The 15,920-nt window shown below is 46.2% G+C and overlaps 1 protein-coding gene across 1 annotated transcript in view; it reads right to left on the minus strand.

Moving 5' to 3' along the window:
- B4GALNT3 (beta-1,4-N-acetyl-galactosaminyltransferase 3) overlaps window positions 1–15,920 on the minus strand; it is a 65,182-nt gene that overhangs the window by 22,089 nt on the left and 27,173 nt on the right. The window contains exons 2-3 of the mRNA XM_061364045.1: window positions 1,793–1,896; window positions 1,061–1,138 (exon numbers count right to left, since the gene is read on the minus strand). Of these exons, the coding sequence (XP_061220029.1) occupies window positions 1,061–1,138; window positions 1,793–1,896 (182 nt within the window). The remainder of the gene's footprint in view (window positions 1–1,060; window positions 1,139–1,792; window positions 1,897–15,920) is intronic.

A 15,920-nucleotide genomic window follows, 5' to 3' on the forward strand; every position in this document is an offset into this window, starting at 1 on the left:
ATCACCCAGTGCTGTGGGAGAGGGGAGCATTTAATGCTCCATGTCATTCCTGTGCATAGCAGCAGTCCTGACCCTGGTGTCCCACAGGCTCTTTGCCCACAACTGCTCATCTGCCTGCAAGGCCAGAGGAAGCCCCCAGGCTCCAGGTGGGACCAGCATTCACTTGCCAGAGTCAATGCAGCAGAACAGATCTGGTCTGGTTCTGGGCACTGGAGGGTGACTGATGCTGGCTGCTTACAGGAAGGCTTTAGCTTATGCTGCAGAGACCTAAACTGCTCAGCACGATGGCTGGAGGGCAGTGCTTTCCCTCTATGGGCCAGCAATCATCTCGATCATCTAGTGCCCTAAGTGCAGGGACAGCAGCCTGCTCCGGCCCCAGGGGAGCCACAGAGGCCCTTCTAATTTGTGCGGGTCTCTAATCACCGTGAGGAATTTAGTGAACTGACTCCATCAGCTAAATGCCCCCTGGCTGGTGTCCCTCTCATTATAAGCAGGCTGCATTGCTCCCTTATCCGAAGAGGAACGATGAGATAAGGGAACAGGGGAGGAAAGAATAAATGAGGCATGAAGGAAACAAAGGGAATGTTTACACCAGTCTTCAAGGGTCACCAGAGAAGGTCTCTGTTTATCAGAAGTGTCACTGAAGTGGAGAAATCTCTACCTATGACACACAGAGATCGGATAGCAAGCAAATGCCAGAGCAAGAGCAGAGTGTGACACTTCTGCATGCCACAGTCATGTATTTGCTTGTTGAGTGCTTGGCCCTACCCACTCCCAGCCCTGAACAAACTTCACCTTTCAGGAAGGTAGCGGGCTCCCTGATCCCAGGGAATGGTGGGTGGGTCCTCGGTGCCTTGGAGGCTGGTGGAGACGCCAAATTATCAGGAATCTGGACACTCCTGTCTTTCCAGATGATTACTCAGGCCTGTAAGTGTTATTAAGCCAGGAAGGGGTGATAGGGAATGGACTTCTAGTGAAGCAAATGACCTGCCTTCTGCTCTTGCTGCACAGGTCTCTAGCTACAGCTCCCTCACACAAAACACTGGAGAAAGGCACCCACCTCTGGCATCCACAGGACAGGGTTGTTCACACCTGCATAACTTGATTTATTCCTCCCACCTCTTTGCAGCTCTGGTTTCTGAAATACAAACAGAGAAAAATCAATATAACCTGATAAATGACCCAGCACTGACACCTACACAAGAGGGCTCAAGAACATGTGAATAAAAGGCAAATTCCCAAGTTCCCTTTCCAAAGGGCTGACCAGCTATTATGGCCACAGTGGGGTGAAAATGCTCCCTGGCTTTTTTGACAGCAAATTTCCATGGTTAGCTATTGAGGGGAAAGGATACCAGCACTTGGTAACTGTTTGCTAGCACAGAGTTAAAACTTGTGCCATTCTCCTTTTTCTTCTCTCTTCCCACCCTTGCTTCAAAATAGCCCAAGCAATAGTTCTTCCAACACTTAATTCAGGCAACAGTACCGAGATGTGCTTCACTAAAGAGCTACAAACTCCCCTGTGTTTTCATTTCTGCTTCCATCTTGCTTAGTGCAATCTTCCTGTGCCACATACTGAGCCAGCTGCAGCCCACTGCTACGGCTTAGTACATCTAAAATAACTTAATTGACTACAGTGGAGTCATTGTACGTTCGCACTGCTGTGAGTCAGCTCAGATTTTGCCCTGTGGCATGCTCTCTTTCCTGCGTGAAAGAAGAGCTGTCTCTTAGAGCCAGCAGCAGAAAGGAAGGTCTGCCCTTCTAAATGCTTGGAATACATCCCAAGCCTTCTCACCTGCTGTCCTGGCTTCTGCGGAGAGTAAACCTGAGCACTTGGGTCTCCACCTGGGACACTGGTGTCTGCCAGAGCCTTAGCCAGCTCCCTCCAGCTTTCGTATCCTGTGCGGAGGAAACAGAGATGCCAGAGTAGAGGCTAAAAAAAGAAGCTGCAGCAGTTAGCAGAATAAACTGGTGCTTTACAGGGCTGAGAGACCACTGACACTCTGGAATGGTCCACCAGAGACCAGAAGCTGTTTACGTTACTTGGAGTTGGCAGACTGACATAGAGAGAAACTGCCTCTGTCTTCCCTAAAAGCACTCCCCTCCTTCTTATTAATTTGTTCTATTAAAGATTTATCACAGTTCTAAAATACATGTCAGAGATTTCATTAATCACCACAGGGCTGGGAACCTCTTTGTAGATCCCTCAGATAATCCCACTGGTCAAGCTAAAAACATCCAACTTCTTTAACCAGCAAACCCAAAGAAAAATAACCAGACTACTAATCAGTTTAAACATCAAAATAAAATTATTCCAAATATGCACCTATTTGCACAATAAAAGCTTTCAATCTTCTTTTATTAAAGGAAATGATGGCAAAGTATGCACCTGATGGGACATTCAGCTGTAATGCCTAAAATATTAGCAGTGATGCAGTTAAGGTCGTCACTATTTAAGTGAAGTCAGCTTCCAGGTTCAAAACAACTTCATTTGATGCTCCCACCACTCCCAGTCTGCTCGATCCAGGAGCTAGGTCAATTTTGGTTTCCTTCTACAACTCCGTTGGCCTCCTGTGCTCACGAGGGACAAAGACGAGCAGATGCAGCATAACTCTGTAGCTCTCCCTAATTGCTGTCCATACTACTAACAAGACGGTGCTGATGAGCAGAGCTCACGCCTCTCAGCAGTGTTACGGTGGCTCTCACTATGCAGTTTTCAATCTGCTAAACATTTTGGCCCTGAGTGAGCAATGAACCAACCTGCCAGCAGCTCAGCACTCTGCCCACACAGCACGACAGCTTAATTGTGAAAAGCACAAGTGCCAAAACCTCCACGAGCACTTGGTTCATGCAGGCTGGTGGCAGACCAGCTCAATACCCACTCACTAGGGAGCAGAGCCAGGCTTTCTGCCCGTTTTCTTTAAACATGGAAATCATCCCTAAAGCTCTAGGAGGTCCAGAGAAACTGGCTGCCTTGGTATATAAAGGGAACCATCCTGCCAGCTTCAAGTGAGCATTGAGACAAATGGTCTCAGTCCTCCTTACTGCTCCTGCAGCTAAAAGTGGTGGGGACACGGTCTGAGGAGGCAGCACAGCCCACTGTGGGGGAAACCTTGACTGTTTTGGAGGCAGCATACCCATCTTCACCCTGCCCACCCAACCCAGCAGTAAGATATGGACCTGCTGGAGAAGATCCAGAGGAGGGTTCCAAAAGTAAGCAGAGGGTTTAAGCATGTCTCCTGTGAGGAAAGGCTGAGAGTTGGGGTTGTTCAGCCTAGGGAAGAAACAACTCTGTGGAGACCTTACTGTGGCCCTTCAGTACTTAAAAAGGGCCTTTAAGAAATATGGGAAGACTTTTTAGCAGGGACTGTTGTGACAGGATGAGGGATGATGGTTTTAAACTAGAAGAGGGGAGATTCAGGCTGGATGTGAGGAAAAAATTCTTTACAGTGAGGGTGGTAAAATACTGGCACAGGTTTCCCAGAGAAGTATTGGATGCACCATCCCTGGAGACATTCAGTGCCAGGCTGGATGTGGTTCTGAGCAACCTGATCTAGTTGAAGATGTCCCTGCTCATTGCAGTGTGGTTAAACTAGATGACCTTTGAAGGACCTTTCCAGCCCAAACTATCCTATGATTCTATTCTACAGGAGATTCACTGTGGCTTAAGAAAGAAACGTGCTCCATCTGTTTACTTTGGAGGGCATTTACAAGGCACATGAGAGCTCCAAACCACCTCTGAGCTATGCAGAGGCCCAGGCAAACCCAAACCAATCCCAGGAACCAGAATTCACAAATGATCCTTTGACCAACCACTCTCTCTGTTTGTGCTAAGCTCTTGGCCTGTTATTGCACCTAGAAACAGAGCTGCAAAACTCTGCCTCTACTCCCTTCTGAACCTGGTTCTGTGGGGTCTGGCACAGGTGAGCAGGAAGCTAAGATGTTGAAGCTGGCTCCTATGATGTGGAGGAAAAAAGGGACAATAAATGAAAAGAAAATGAAAGAAATGTGGAAAATGTGAAGGTAGGTAGTCAGAGATACAACTGAGACCCAGAGGCAACTATGCTGTCCTGCTTTCCTGATGTGAGTCTTGGCTTAGATATGTGGGATTCAATTCAGGCCCTGTTAGATGCTGAATGACCACACATTTCTGATCTAGTTCTTCCCAATCTCAGATTCTAATAGGAAACTGTGAGTTTAAATCTATGGCTAAAAATCTCAACATCAATACTTATCTTCTGCAGAAGACTGAAAAAGTCTGACACCCTGGGTGCGTAATGAAGCAGGAACTGCTATTTGTATGTCCTGAAGCTGGACATACAGCCCCACTTGCAATGGGGCTGAAACAGACTTTGTAGTTTGCATGAAATTCAGCACTCACTACTTCATTGGCTCATTGTACTAGTTGGAGATGGAAGCACACTTTTTCTTTGGAGGAGAGAGACCCAGAAGAGTGTGACTGGCTAAATAAGAGGGAAACCAAGCACAAATTCAGCATGGGTGGAAAACGGATTAAGAGCAGCCCTTAAGAGACCTGGCAGTGTTAGTGGACATGAAGTTCAACATGACCCAGCATTGTTCACCTGCAGCCAAAATGCCAATCTTATGCTGGACTGCATCAAAAGTAGCTTGGCCAGCAGGTCAAGGGAGGGGATTCTCCCCCTCTACTCCACTCTTGTGGCACCCAACCTGCAGTTCCTGCATTCAGCTCTGGCGCCCCCAAGAGGGACATGGACCTGCTCAAGTGAATCCAGAAGAGCGACACAAAGATGATCAGAAGTCTGGAGCACCTCTCCTATGAACACAGGCTGAGAGAGTTGAGATTGCTCAGCCTGGAGAAAAGAAGGCTCTCGGAAGACTTTAAAGCAGTTTCTAGTACCTAAGGGGGGGCTACAAGAAAGCTCAGAGGAGCTTTTTACAAGGGCATGTACTGACAGGATAAGGGCAAATGGTTTTAAATATAAGAGGGTAAATTTAGATATTACATCAAGAAGTTCTTCACTATGAGGGTGTTGAGGCACTGGCACAGGTTGCCCAGGGAAGCTGTGGCTTCCCCATCCCTGGCAGTGCCCAAGGCCAGGTTGGACGGGGCTTTGAACAACCTGGTCTAGTGGAAGGTGACCCTGCCCATGGCAGGGGGTTGGAACTGGGCGTGCTTTAAGGTCCCTTCCAACCCAAACCCTTCTATGGCTCTATGCAAATAAAAAAGCAGCAACAAAAGTCAGTTCATTCTTGGGATTCACTGAGAGAGGACACCAAGAGAAGCAGGTTTCTCTGCTTTGTGCAGAGGTTATTTGGTTTCATTGTTAAACTCAGGACTATGCTGCTCTGTGGAATAAGTTCAGGACAAAGCATCAGGAACCTGCCTCTCCTGGGAAGAGGATGCTGGCCACTAGAGCCAGGCGCTCCAGCTACTCCAGTGCGGTGACTCCCAGGCTCATTGGCGCTTTGGTTCCTGTGCATGGCTGGCACCGAGCCTGCCTCACAGCAAACACAGAGGCCCAGCTGCACGCAAGTGCCAACGGCTGACATTTGTCTGACCCTTGGAGAAGAGAAGAAAGGGGGGGAATTCTTTGTGTTGTACAAATATTTACCTAACACTTACATCAGCCAAACATAGGGGAAACAAAAGAGTGGGGAATTAATCTGGAGGTAGAGATTTCCTTACCGGGTAATTTGTACTTTGGCAAGCTAATTCTCCAGCGTGGTAGGAAAGACATTTCAAAAAGTAATAGGATAAACAATCCCCTCAGAGAAAGCTCTTGGTGCTGCAGTTCCTTCTCAAAAGATTGGTATTTCCATGGGGCAACCCTGAAGGAGGACCTGGCTTTGCCCATGCTTTCCTTGCTAGGAGAAGAGAGGGTGTAATAGAAGAGGACATATCTCCTCCAGCTTCCTACAGCCAAAAGACTTGTTGAGGCCAACTTCTGACCAAGGTTTTGCCCATCACAGATCACAGGATTCAAAACATCACCTTGCAGGTAGGGGGCAGAAAGGCAGATGTGTTCATGTCAATGACAGTGGGTTTGCACAGAGGGCACTCAAACTACTTTTTTTTACCCTCAAGCCAACCTCTAGGACATTTTCCCTATATTTACAACCAGACACTTGGCCAACCTCCCTTCTACAAGCAGAGATCCACCTTTCTTTCTACTTATGTGCACTGGTGGTCCAAGGTTCAAGCCTCATAGGGATCAGCTACTGCCCAAAAACATGAAGGTCGTGGCTCTTCAGAGCAAAGTAGTCCTTTTTCTCCCTGTTCCCATCAGGCAGGCTAGCAGCTGCCTGGTGGGGACCCAAATCATAGAATCATAGAATAGTTAGGGTTGGAAAGGACCTTAAGATCATCCAGTTCCAACCCCCCTGCCATGGGCAGGGACACCTCACACTAAACCATGCCACCTAGGGCTCTGTCCAACCTGGCCTTGAACACCGCCAGGGATGGAGCATTCGCAACTTCCCTGGGCAACCCATTCCAGTGCCTCACCACCCCTACAGGAAAGAACTTCTTCCTTATATCCAGTCTAAACTTCCCCTGTTCAAGTTTTAATCCGTTACCCTTTGTCCTGTCACTACAGTCCCTAACGAAGAGTCCCCCCCCCAGTATCCTCATAGGCCCCCTAATGCCTACTGGGGCTAAGCCTCAGCTGCCCCTCTGGATTTGAGATGGGCAGCCCTCAGGGCTTGATTTTGCTTCAGAGAATAGAGGCAGGTGGACACAAAGAAAAGGAAAAGAGGCAGATGAGGAGGCTGAGACAGATCTGCATTTACAGCAGAAACACCTGCAAAAGGCAGCCGGTCTGGAGCCAGTTGCCTGCAGAGCCAGTGAACCAACTGGTAAGGGACAGAAAAGCTGTAACAAGAGGAAATACGGTGAAGATGTTTCTTGCCTTGGGTCCTTTCAGGGCCCGGGGCCATGTCTGCCTCTTCTCAGCTATGCTTTTTACTGCTCTCAGGTTAAAAGTGAAGGAAGCTGCAGGAACAGCAAGTGGAGATAGGGAATCTCATCCAGCAGTTACGGCTCTGCCAGAGCAATGCACTTGAAGCCTGGCTCAAGGGAACAAAAATTAATAAAGAATTAGTAAAGCAGAAAGCCACAGCCAGAGATAACAGATAGCGGCAGAACCAGGGGAGCTATCTGGCCTTGGGGCAGGAGCGTGACCAGAGCTGCTCTGTCTGTTCAGAGAGTAGATCCATCAAGCCACTGTCGTGCCCCTAGTCCCAAGCAGCAGTCAACGTTTCAATTAGCCTGTGACAGTACCTGGCAATTGCGAAAGGGGGAAATCCCAGACCCACTCAGGTGATCAGCTTCTCCTCTGAAGGATGAGATTTGATTACTCCGCTGTTGTTACTGCTGCTTACATAGCTGCAAATGCTATTAGCGCCCACATGCTATCCAGCCCTTTTGTAACCCTGTTAAACGATTTCACTCAACAGCCTCAGGAAACAGCAGGTCCACAGGCTGGTTTGCACAAAAAGCATTTTCCTTCTGATCTGCGACTGTCCCCCGTCTCTTTTGTTTCAAGGACAAATCTGGCAAGTATAAAGCAGGGTTTTGTTCTTCATTACCTGCAGTGCCTACAGACCCCTCAGTATTGGCATGATGTCTTAACCCCTCTTGGACAGTCTTATTTCTCCCCTTATCCTTGTTGAATTGGTTCTACTTGCTGCTATCCCACATGATTTCCAACGTTATTTGAAGTCTTTCCTAGTATTATTCCTGGCTGAACAGGTATGCAGGTGCAGTACCAAATGCTCCCAAATAACTACCACTAGGTGCCTTGCAAACATACTAGTCCAAAAGGTGCTGGGGAAGGTTGCTTGAAACCAAACATGACACAGGAGCTCACATGCGTCAAGCCTCCTGCCTTGAACACAGTCCCCAGCTCTACCCCCTGCCTCGGTTACTCTCACTTAGATGCCCGACTCACACAGGCAACGCACTGGGAGTGCCTTCACCCCACCACATGATGTTGTTATGGGCAGTGAGGTTGTGGTCCAGCAACCAAGTACTTCTGGCCAGTGAGATCATGGGGACAAGCTGCCACATTGCTGTGCATCCCAGGGAGCACGGGTTTGTGGCTGCAGCCCAATAGTGGCCATCTCCTTGTCACCTGGCTGAGGCAGTGCTGCATCATGCTCAAGGGAAGAGGGTATTTAGAGAGTCTGACATGCCTTTCATGCACCCTGAACAGAGCAAACCCCTATTGCTAGTACCACACTGCCGGGGAAGCAGCACCCACCTCCCAGTTTACCACTCACACAAGCATGCAGGCCCACAACACCAAGCATACGAAGTGTAAACAGGTATAAACTGACCTCCTAACAACAGACATGTGGGGGAAGGATAAAGTGAAAAGGGAGAGCAAATGGTTTCTGGCCATAGGGGTGAGTGGAGGTTAGGTCAAGTCATGAATCACAGGCAGGAGGACAGAGAAACTACAAAAAAAAGTCATTCAAGGTTGGAGTCAGGCCAAGAGAGTCTCCCTGGCTACTTACTTAAGTCAATAAAAGGCATAGGCAGAAAAGAATGAACTCCTTGCCCTCAGATCTAGATCAGAACAACACTCTTGAAGTTAAAAGGATTCAATAAATTATGAAACCTGGTGTAACAGAGGGAGCCTTGCAAACCTTTCCATTTCTGATCAGTGCAGAGCCCTTTAAATATGGTTGCTGACCTCCTCCAGGGATAAAGCACAAGTCAGAGGCTGTGTGTGCAGACATAAATTACTCCCTTCTTCCTCCTTCCTCTTACAACTCTGATTCCCTTTGTGAAACTGCACGGCTTTGCTGCCTGTGAGCTTGCTCTCTGACAATAAGCTACAGAACATTAAAAGCACATGAAATACGATGGAGGAAAAGGCAAAGCAGTGCACTCAAAAACAAGAGGAAAATGGGCAGACTTAACTACCCAGGGCACTCACGCAGTTTCACTAGCAGACCCACACAGCAAATAATACCTTGTTGCTGTTGCCCTCTAGGTATAGGAAATGTATTTCATACAGGAAGGGAGGAACTGATAAGCAATGGCTGAGGCAGCAACCTGTTTTGCGGAAGATAAAATTCAGACCTTGCTTCTGCCACTAAAACTTTCCATTGCCCTAGCTAAACAATGGAATTCACCTATGCCATGAGATTATCTGACAAATACCGGCTGCCTCCTGGAAGCTCAGTGAGGTTATGCATGTGGACATGTACTGCTGGATTTGAGCGAGGAAGCCCATGATGAAAGCCCATGATGTTGCTCCCAGTTGCATTATCCTTCAAAATTATGGGGCTGAGCTCTTAAACCAGCTCCAGAAATGCCTCTGTTTCAACCTAGTGCGTGCTAGAGTAAACTAGTGGCAAGCTATTGCTTATCTGCACTTGCCAAGCTGGAGGCAGAGGAGGTTCAGGAGCTGATGCCAGCATGGAAGGGTGGCTACAAACTACAGACAGCAGAGGCTGAGCAGCTGTAATCCCTGCCCAGAGCAGTTACAGCCAACAGGGGCCCTGAGCAACAGACATGTCCTCTCCTACCCATATGCACCCCTCTGATCATGCATCTTCCTCTCTTCTGCCTCTTCACAGTTACACTAAGGAGCCCTGAAGGATTAAACTGGGGAGGGGGAAAGGGCACTTTGTTTTTCGCAGTAATCCACGGGTCATCTTTTCCTCATGAAACACATGTAGAAGCTTTTAAATAATAAAATAGATTTTCAACGTTACAACTACAATAGCTGTGCAGTTAAAATCATTAACTGCTGGCAAGTTCAACTGTATTTTACAGAATGCCTGGCAGTTGTCCTGCAGTCACGGTGTGCTTGACCCTGAGACACTGTGTTACACGCAGGCTAACTCTGTATCTGCCTCCTCGTAAGACACTGTCATCAAAACCAAACATATATGTATTGCTTTTTATGTTCTCCATGCACAGCAATAGATTTTCTCAAAGCAGCCTCTGCAAGTGTTAAAAAGGGCTGCTTCTAGTCATATCAAGATTAAGGGTATTTGAGTAGTTCATGTCACGGTATCGCACTCACCAAGCCAGGCTTTTGCCAGTCATTGTCTTTAAAACATGTGATTTACATCAAACCGTTTACTGATCTGAGCTCAAGATGTTTGGCTTGCGTGAACAATACTTGCAGTGCTTGGAAAAACTGGCAGGTTGACAGAAGAGCACAGGATCAGGTGTTCATACAAGTAAGTCAAAGTTCTGATTTTTATTCCTGCTTTCGAGATCAAAATAATTTGCTATTTTGTGGACTCCAGTTTCATGCTTCTCTTTTTTCCCCACCTCTTTTTTTTTCCCAAACAGTAACTTCTGACATTATTTTTGGAAGAAAAATACCCTTAATCCTGGAACATCTACATGGGTTTCTACCAATTCACTTCAGTGACCGGATCCTCAATCACTGACACACTCTGCAGCTCTGCATAGTCTGCTTTTTTACTTTTTTAATACAAATAATAATAACAACTTCAAAAATTCCTATCTGGCCCTCAAGGTGACTAGCATGAGAATCAGATGTTCCACCTGGTTATGATCATTGAAAGTGGTATTCTTGGCACTCTCCGCTTCACCAGGAGGCACCCATGAAGCCATGCCCTTAGAGACACGAGAGGCCATAAAGGCCTGTTTTACTTTGGTAACAGGTTAATGAAAGCTAACATTTGCCTCCATATATCACCAGCTCAGTGCAGCAAATCATATGCACTGCACTCAGAGACAAAGTTGGGAGGCTTCCTTTCCACTTTTAAGTACAGCATCATCACTGATGGCAGTAAAGACTTCTTGCAAAAAGAAGCACATTTCTAAATGCTTTCAACCATGAACCTTGATGTCCATGGTATCTGAATAAATGCAATGAATAACAAGCAACATATATATGTGGTTTCCCTCCCCTGAGCACAGGAAGGTACCTGCAACAATAAGTAAATAAAGAAAATGGCAATTCTATGCTCAGCAATCTCTGCCATCTGCTTTTTTCTTTATGCCACAGGACTGTGCCCAAGCAAGTTCAACAAGGTCATCCATACATCATCCAGAAAGCTTTGGTAAATGCATTTTTCTTAACTGATCCAAACACTGCAGCACACACGCTCCTCAAAGAACTTTTCAAGACATTTATTTTTATACAGGAGCTGTCTAGGATGTTAAGCTGAACATCAACTGTGCAACAGACCTTCAAGTCAGCATTTGTTATTGCTTAACCACACAAAGCTAACACATTATCTCTTTTATCTTGGATGGGGATTTTCCTAAAGACTCAACAGGTTGCACTTCCATGTAGATGCACCATTCCCAAGTGCTTGCAGAGTGATTTTCAGTCCAGTTCTGTGGAATTTTGTGCTGTAAAAAATGTCATCCACTGCTTCCATGAAAAACAAAACCAACCCGAAACACACCTTATGTATTTCTTTACTTACCATTTCTATTCGCATTTTTTGCTCAAAGCTTCTGTCACTAGTTTCTTCCCCTGAATTCACCTCAAAAGCAGTAATCCACTCAAGCTGAAATACGTGATTTCCATGGTCTCTGTGAGCATTGTGATAGAATTATTACCCTATATTATCAGTTCCAGTGGTGACTGGAGGCAGTCTGGGGACAAGACTAAAGGAAGGGAGGAATTAAGATAAAGAACTGGCTGAACAAACATCTGTCAGACATGGTGCAGGTAGGGTTGACCCGACCTCGAGGCAAGGAAACAAGCTAAACCTACACTGTTGAAGGCCATCCCAGAAATAACTTACAATTTGTTAAAACTATTTTAATTTGCCTCTGCTCTTAAGGGTAGCAGAATGACTGCTCTTCCCAGGGCTCTGCACTGGATACCCTGCTCTGACACCGAAGGCAGAGACACCCCTGAACGTGGGACAACACTGTCAGTTATCTGACGGCCATGCTGAAGAGGAAACAAAAGCAGGCATACTGATGAATACCAACACCAGAAAAATATAACAAGTCTTCTAAATAACAAAGAGGATCTGACAGTGCAGTGGTTGAGGTACTGCTGTGGTACTGCTTTCTAGGTACATCAGATTAGAAACAATTTGATGACCGAATTTTGAGTCAGATGAAGTCCTTCTATAATGTTAATGGGTTTTGGATAAAGCTCTAAAAGTACTCCAAGAGTTTCAGGAACTTGGATGCAATCTCTGTGTACAAGTTTACTTGCATGATACTGACTCAAAATTTGAAGCTGCAGTTCCTGGCTCAGGTTTATGTATGATCAAATGTTGATTAAAATACCAGCAAAAAAGCAACTGGAATTTTGGGATATTCTTCAAGAACGTCTGAAATGACTCATCAGATGTTGACAACACTAAATCTAAGCTCAAAGCTTCATTTGGCCTCTAACCAGAAATACCAGCCTTAATCTTCCTTTGTGGAGGAACTGCATGTGTGACTCTCAACCCAACACCACCATTCCCATTTAGCAAAGGTGCTTTTTTTAACACTGATTTCCTCCATATCATCATCAGATACTGACTACTAGTCAGGACAGACAGACATACAAGATGGATTAAGGCCAAGTTGGATGCGGCTTTGATCAACCTAGTCTAATGTAGTGGAAGGTGTTCCTGCCCATGGCAGGGGGGGTTAGAACTAGATGATCTTTATGGTCCCTTCCAACCCAAGCCATTCTAGGATTCTATGATTCTATGACTAACGGTTTGATATGTTACAGAAAACCCTATATACCTACCTAGTCTTACAAACTGTATGAAGCCCCAGAGTACCAAGTGGACAAGAGCACATTCGACCTCCTGTACGACACAGGCTCAGAATTCGTGTGGACAAAACAAGCTGCCAGTCCTCCCTTCAGGCATCCTACCTTCAAGCCAGTGTTTGCTGTGCAAAGGTAAGAACTGCAAAGCACTGACACTTGCTTCTGGGCTGGTTTTATTTACATAACATGGGTTGCTATGGGGAAGAATCAGGGTTGTGTAAACTCTCCTTTTAGAGCTTTTACCCAATGACACAATTCCAAAATACCAATGTCTGAAATACTCTTTCTCCTCTTTCGTGACTAAATCGCACATCAGTGTCCTGCTTTGGGTCCCAAACAGGCGGGTGCAACACACCTGACAAAACCCAGTAAGAATGTGGGAACCAGGAGGAGTTCACAGAAACCATTCTTTGTCCCAGCAAGAACAAACCTGGAGTCATTCAAGCTGGGACGCAGCTGAACTTTTCAGAGCCCAGACTGCAGGGGCCAGCCAAATGCTGCTGCAGGGCCCCTGTTCTCTACAAGCAATCCCTGCCACCAGCAGGCATTCCTGAGGCCTTCCAGGAGGTGATCCTTCATCCAGAAGGAGACGGCCGGGTTAGTTGCCTTGGAGCCAGGCCAGTGTGCCTTACAGAGCTATCCTGTTTCAGTGGAATATTTAACCGTGGCACAGTCTCCTACCAGAGCATTAAAAATACCCTGCAAACTGCTTAAGGTGGTTTGCTAGGACTGATTGCAAAATTCCCGTTTTCTTTACAACACATTGGAAATTTCCACAGGTCAGGGAAGAGGGGCTCCTACTGCCCAGCACTCACCCAGCAACTGCCTAATGAATTTAAGGACACATGGAATCGCAACGAGTGTTCAATCTGCCTCTTGTGTAATTCAGTACAGGAAACTCACACAGTAATTCCTACACCAGCTCCAGGATAAATATCCAATGAAAATGCTGTCTGACACTGGTTATTTACATGCTGACCTCAGATTTCATCCAAACTCTGTTCTCAGCCTCTTTGCTAAGTTTTACTGACCTTTTCCACAGGCTCCTGGTGTGATTCCTACTGAGCTCCATTGGTTCTGTTCAATTTCATTCTCTTTCCATGATGGTATGAGTGTACCGCCTCATATAACTTAACCACATATGTCAAAATACCCATTTCTAGCATGTTCTGCCAAAACTGAAGGCGAGTGAAAGCAGCTGGCCTCTCTGCTGCATTTTGCCAAAGGTCTAGCTGTTCCTCATCTATCTGTGCTTTGTGTGCCTCTGACTCCAGTCACTCACAAAACTCCAGGTCTTACATTGTTAGAAGACCTCATCTCTGGTGCCCTGAAACACCACAGTACAGTGCTACACAGTGGTTTATGGGAACAGTTCCTAACATGGTGTCTCCTGGGATGGAGATGAGGACTGCATGTGCCTGTGACTTCCCAGGCTCCACAAATAACCTAGGGATTTTCTCTTTTAATCTATTTTTTGTGCATGCTAATACAAAACCACAGAACTGCTGAGGTTGGGGGGCACCTCTGGAAATCACCTAGTCTGAACGCTTGCTCAGAGCAGGTCACTGTCACCTAGTGCAGATTGCACAGGGCCAAGTCCAGTCAGGTGTTCATACCTCCAAGGACAGAGACTCCACGGCTTCTTTGTCCCAATTCTTCCAATACTTTTCCAGTGTTATAGCAAAATAAGTTTTTCTTGTGCTTAAAGGGAATTTCTTCTGGCTTGGTTTGTGCCCTTTCCCTCCTGTCCTTTCCCTAGATGCCAGTGAGAAGAGTTCGTCTCCTTATTAGTTATTCCCTCCCAGAAGGGAGTATTCATACACATGGTTTAACATCTCTTTGAGCCTTCTCTTCAGGCTGAACAGCCCCAGCTCTCTCAGCCTCTCCTTGTATGTCAGATGCTCCAGTCCTGTAATTACCTTCATGGCTGTTGGCAGGACTCATTCCAGGGTGTCCATGTTGGTCATCTGGGGAGCCCAGAACTGGACATGATGCTACAGAAGTCTCCTGTTGGCTGAGCAGAGTGGAAGGATCATCTCCTTCAATCTGACCTAACGTAGCCCAGGAGGCTGTTGGTCTTTGCTGCAAGGGCAGATTGCTGGCTCATGTTCAACTTGCTGTCCACCAGGATCCCAAGGTCCTTTCCTGTAAAGCTGCCTGTATAGGGGCATAGGGTTATTCTTCTGGTCCCTGTGACTGTCTCCTATGGGATTCTTTGAAGCAAGTCCCTGAACATGGCAAAGTCTGCTCTCCTGAAGTACAGAACTGTTATTTGCGTTGTTCCAAGTTAACTCCAATCTGTTCACCACGCAAGGCAAAAATCATTCATGAAAGTAGTTTTAAACCAGCCAGTCACCTAAATACATTGAGAACTCAGACCCCCAGAAGTTTACAACTTCACTGGTTTTCAGAAATCTGCCTGTAAGTATCTTGGAAGCAGAAGTCTCAAGGGAAAGTGCTGGGATTTGAGCCAAGCTACACATGGGCCTTTTCAGATCTCAGCCTAAAACGGCAATACAAGTAACTACTTCAGAGTTTGCAAAATCCCTGTGAGCCTTCCTCTGCCTTTCTGTGCTTTCCACCTCCCCACTACAAATCCACCTTCTCCACAGCAAGTTTCAAGTCTGTGATCAAAAATCTTCTGAAAAATGAGAATGGAAGGACAAAAGAGACTGAATGTTAGAAGGAATAAGGAGAGGTCTTGTAAGTTGAGCTTGTGATTCATGTCCCTACTATATTAATGAGATACTGATTTTTTTCAATCAAATAAAGCAACTACAGAATAATATCCAGAATACCACATCAGCATTTCACAGGATTTAGAATACTTGAAGCAGAACGCAAATCCTGTTTGCTGCAGGACGTAAGGGTTTTGTCTATTGTATTTTATGATACACACAGCTGCCACTCTTAGACATGCTCCTGCACTTTGAGTATTGATGCCAAAATGATGCAATGGGATTGTCAGCAGCCTATTGTCTGGGAGCTGATCCATCAAACAAGGTCCTGCTGTGATGCAATATGCAAGCAGGAAAACTGGCAAACAAATAAAAATGCTCACCTCTGCCATGTTCATTTTTTTGCTGCTCTGCCCTGGGTCTCAGTGACAGTTAAGCAAGGAGGAAAACTTGGGTAGCGCATGAAATGGGGACAGCACCATTTCAGAATGGCTCAGTGAGGATCTCTTACACCTTTGCTCTTTTAGCTGAC

The sequence above is a fragment of the Neopsephotus bourkii genome, unplaced genomic scaffold (assembly GCF_033783945.1).
Source record: "Neopsephotus bourkii isolate Nb327-2 ecotype Australia unplaced genomic scaffold, CSIRO-AGI_Nbou_v1 NB_1183, whole genome shotgun sequence".
NCBI classification, from domain to species: Eukaryota; Metazoa; Chordata; class Aves; order Psittaciformes; family Psittacidae; genus Neopsephotus; species Neopsephotus bourkii.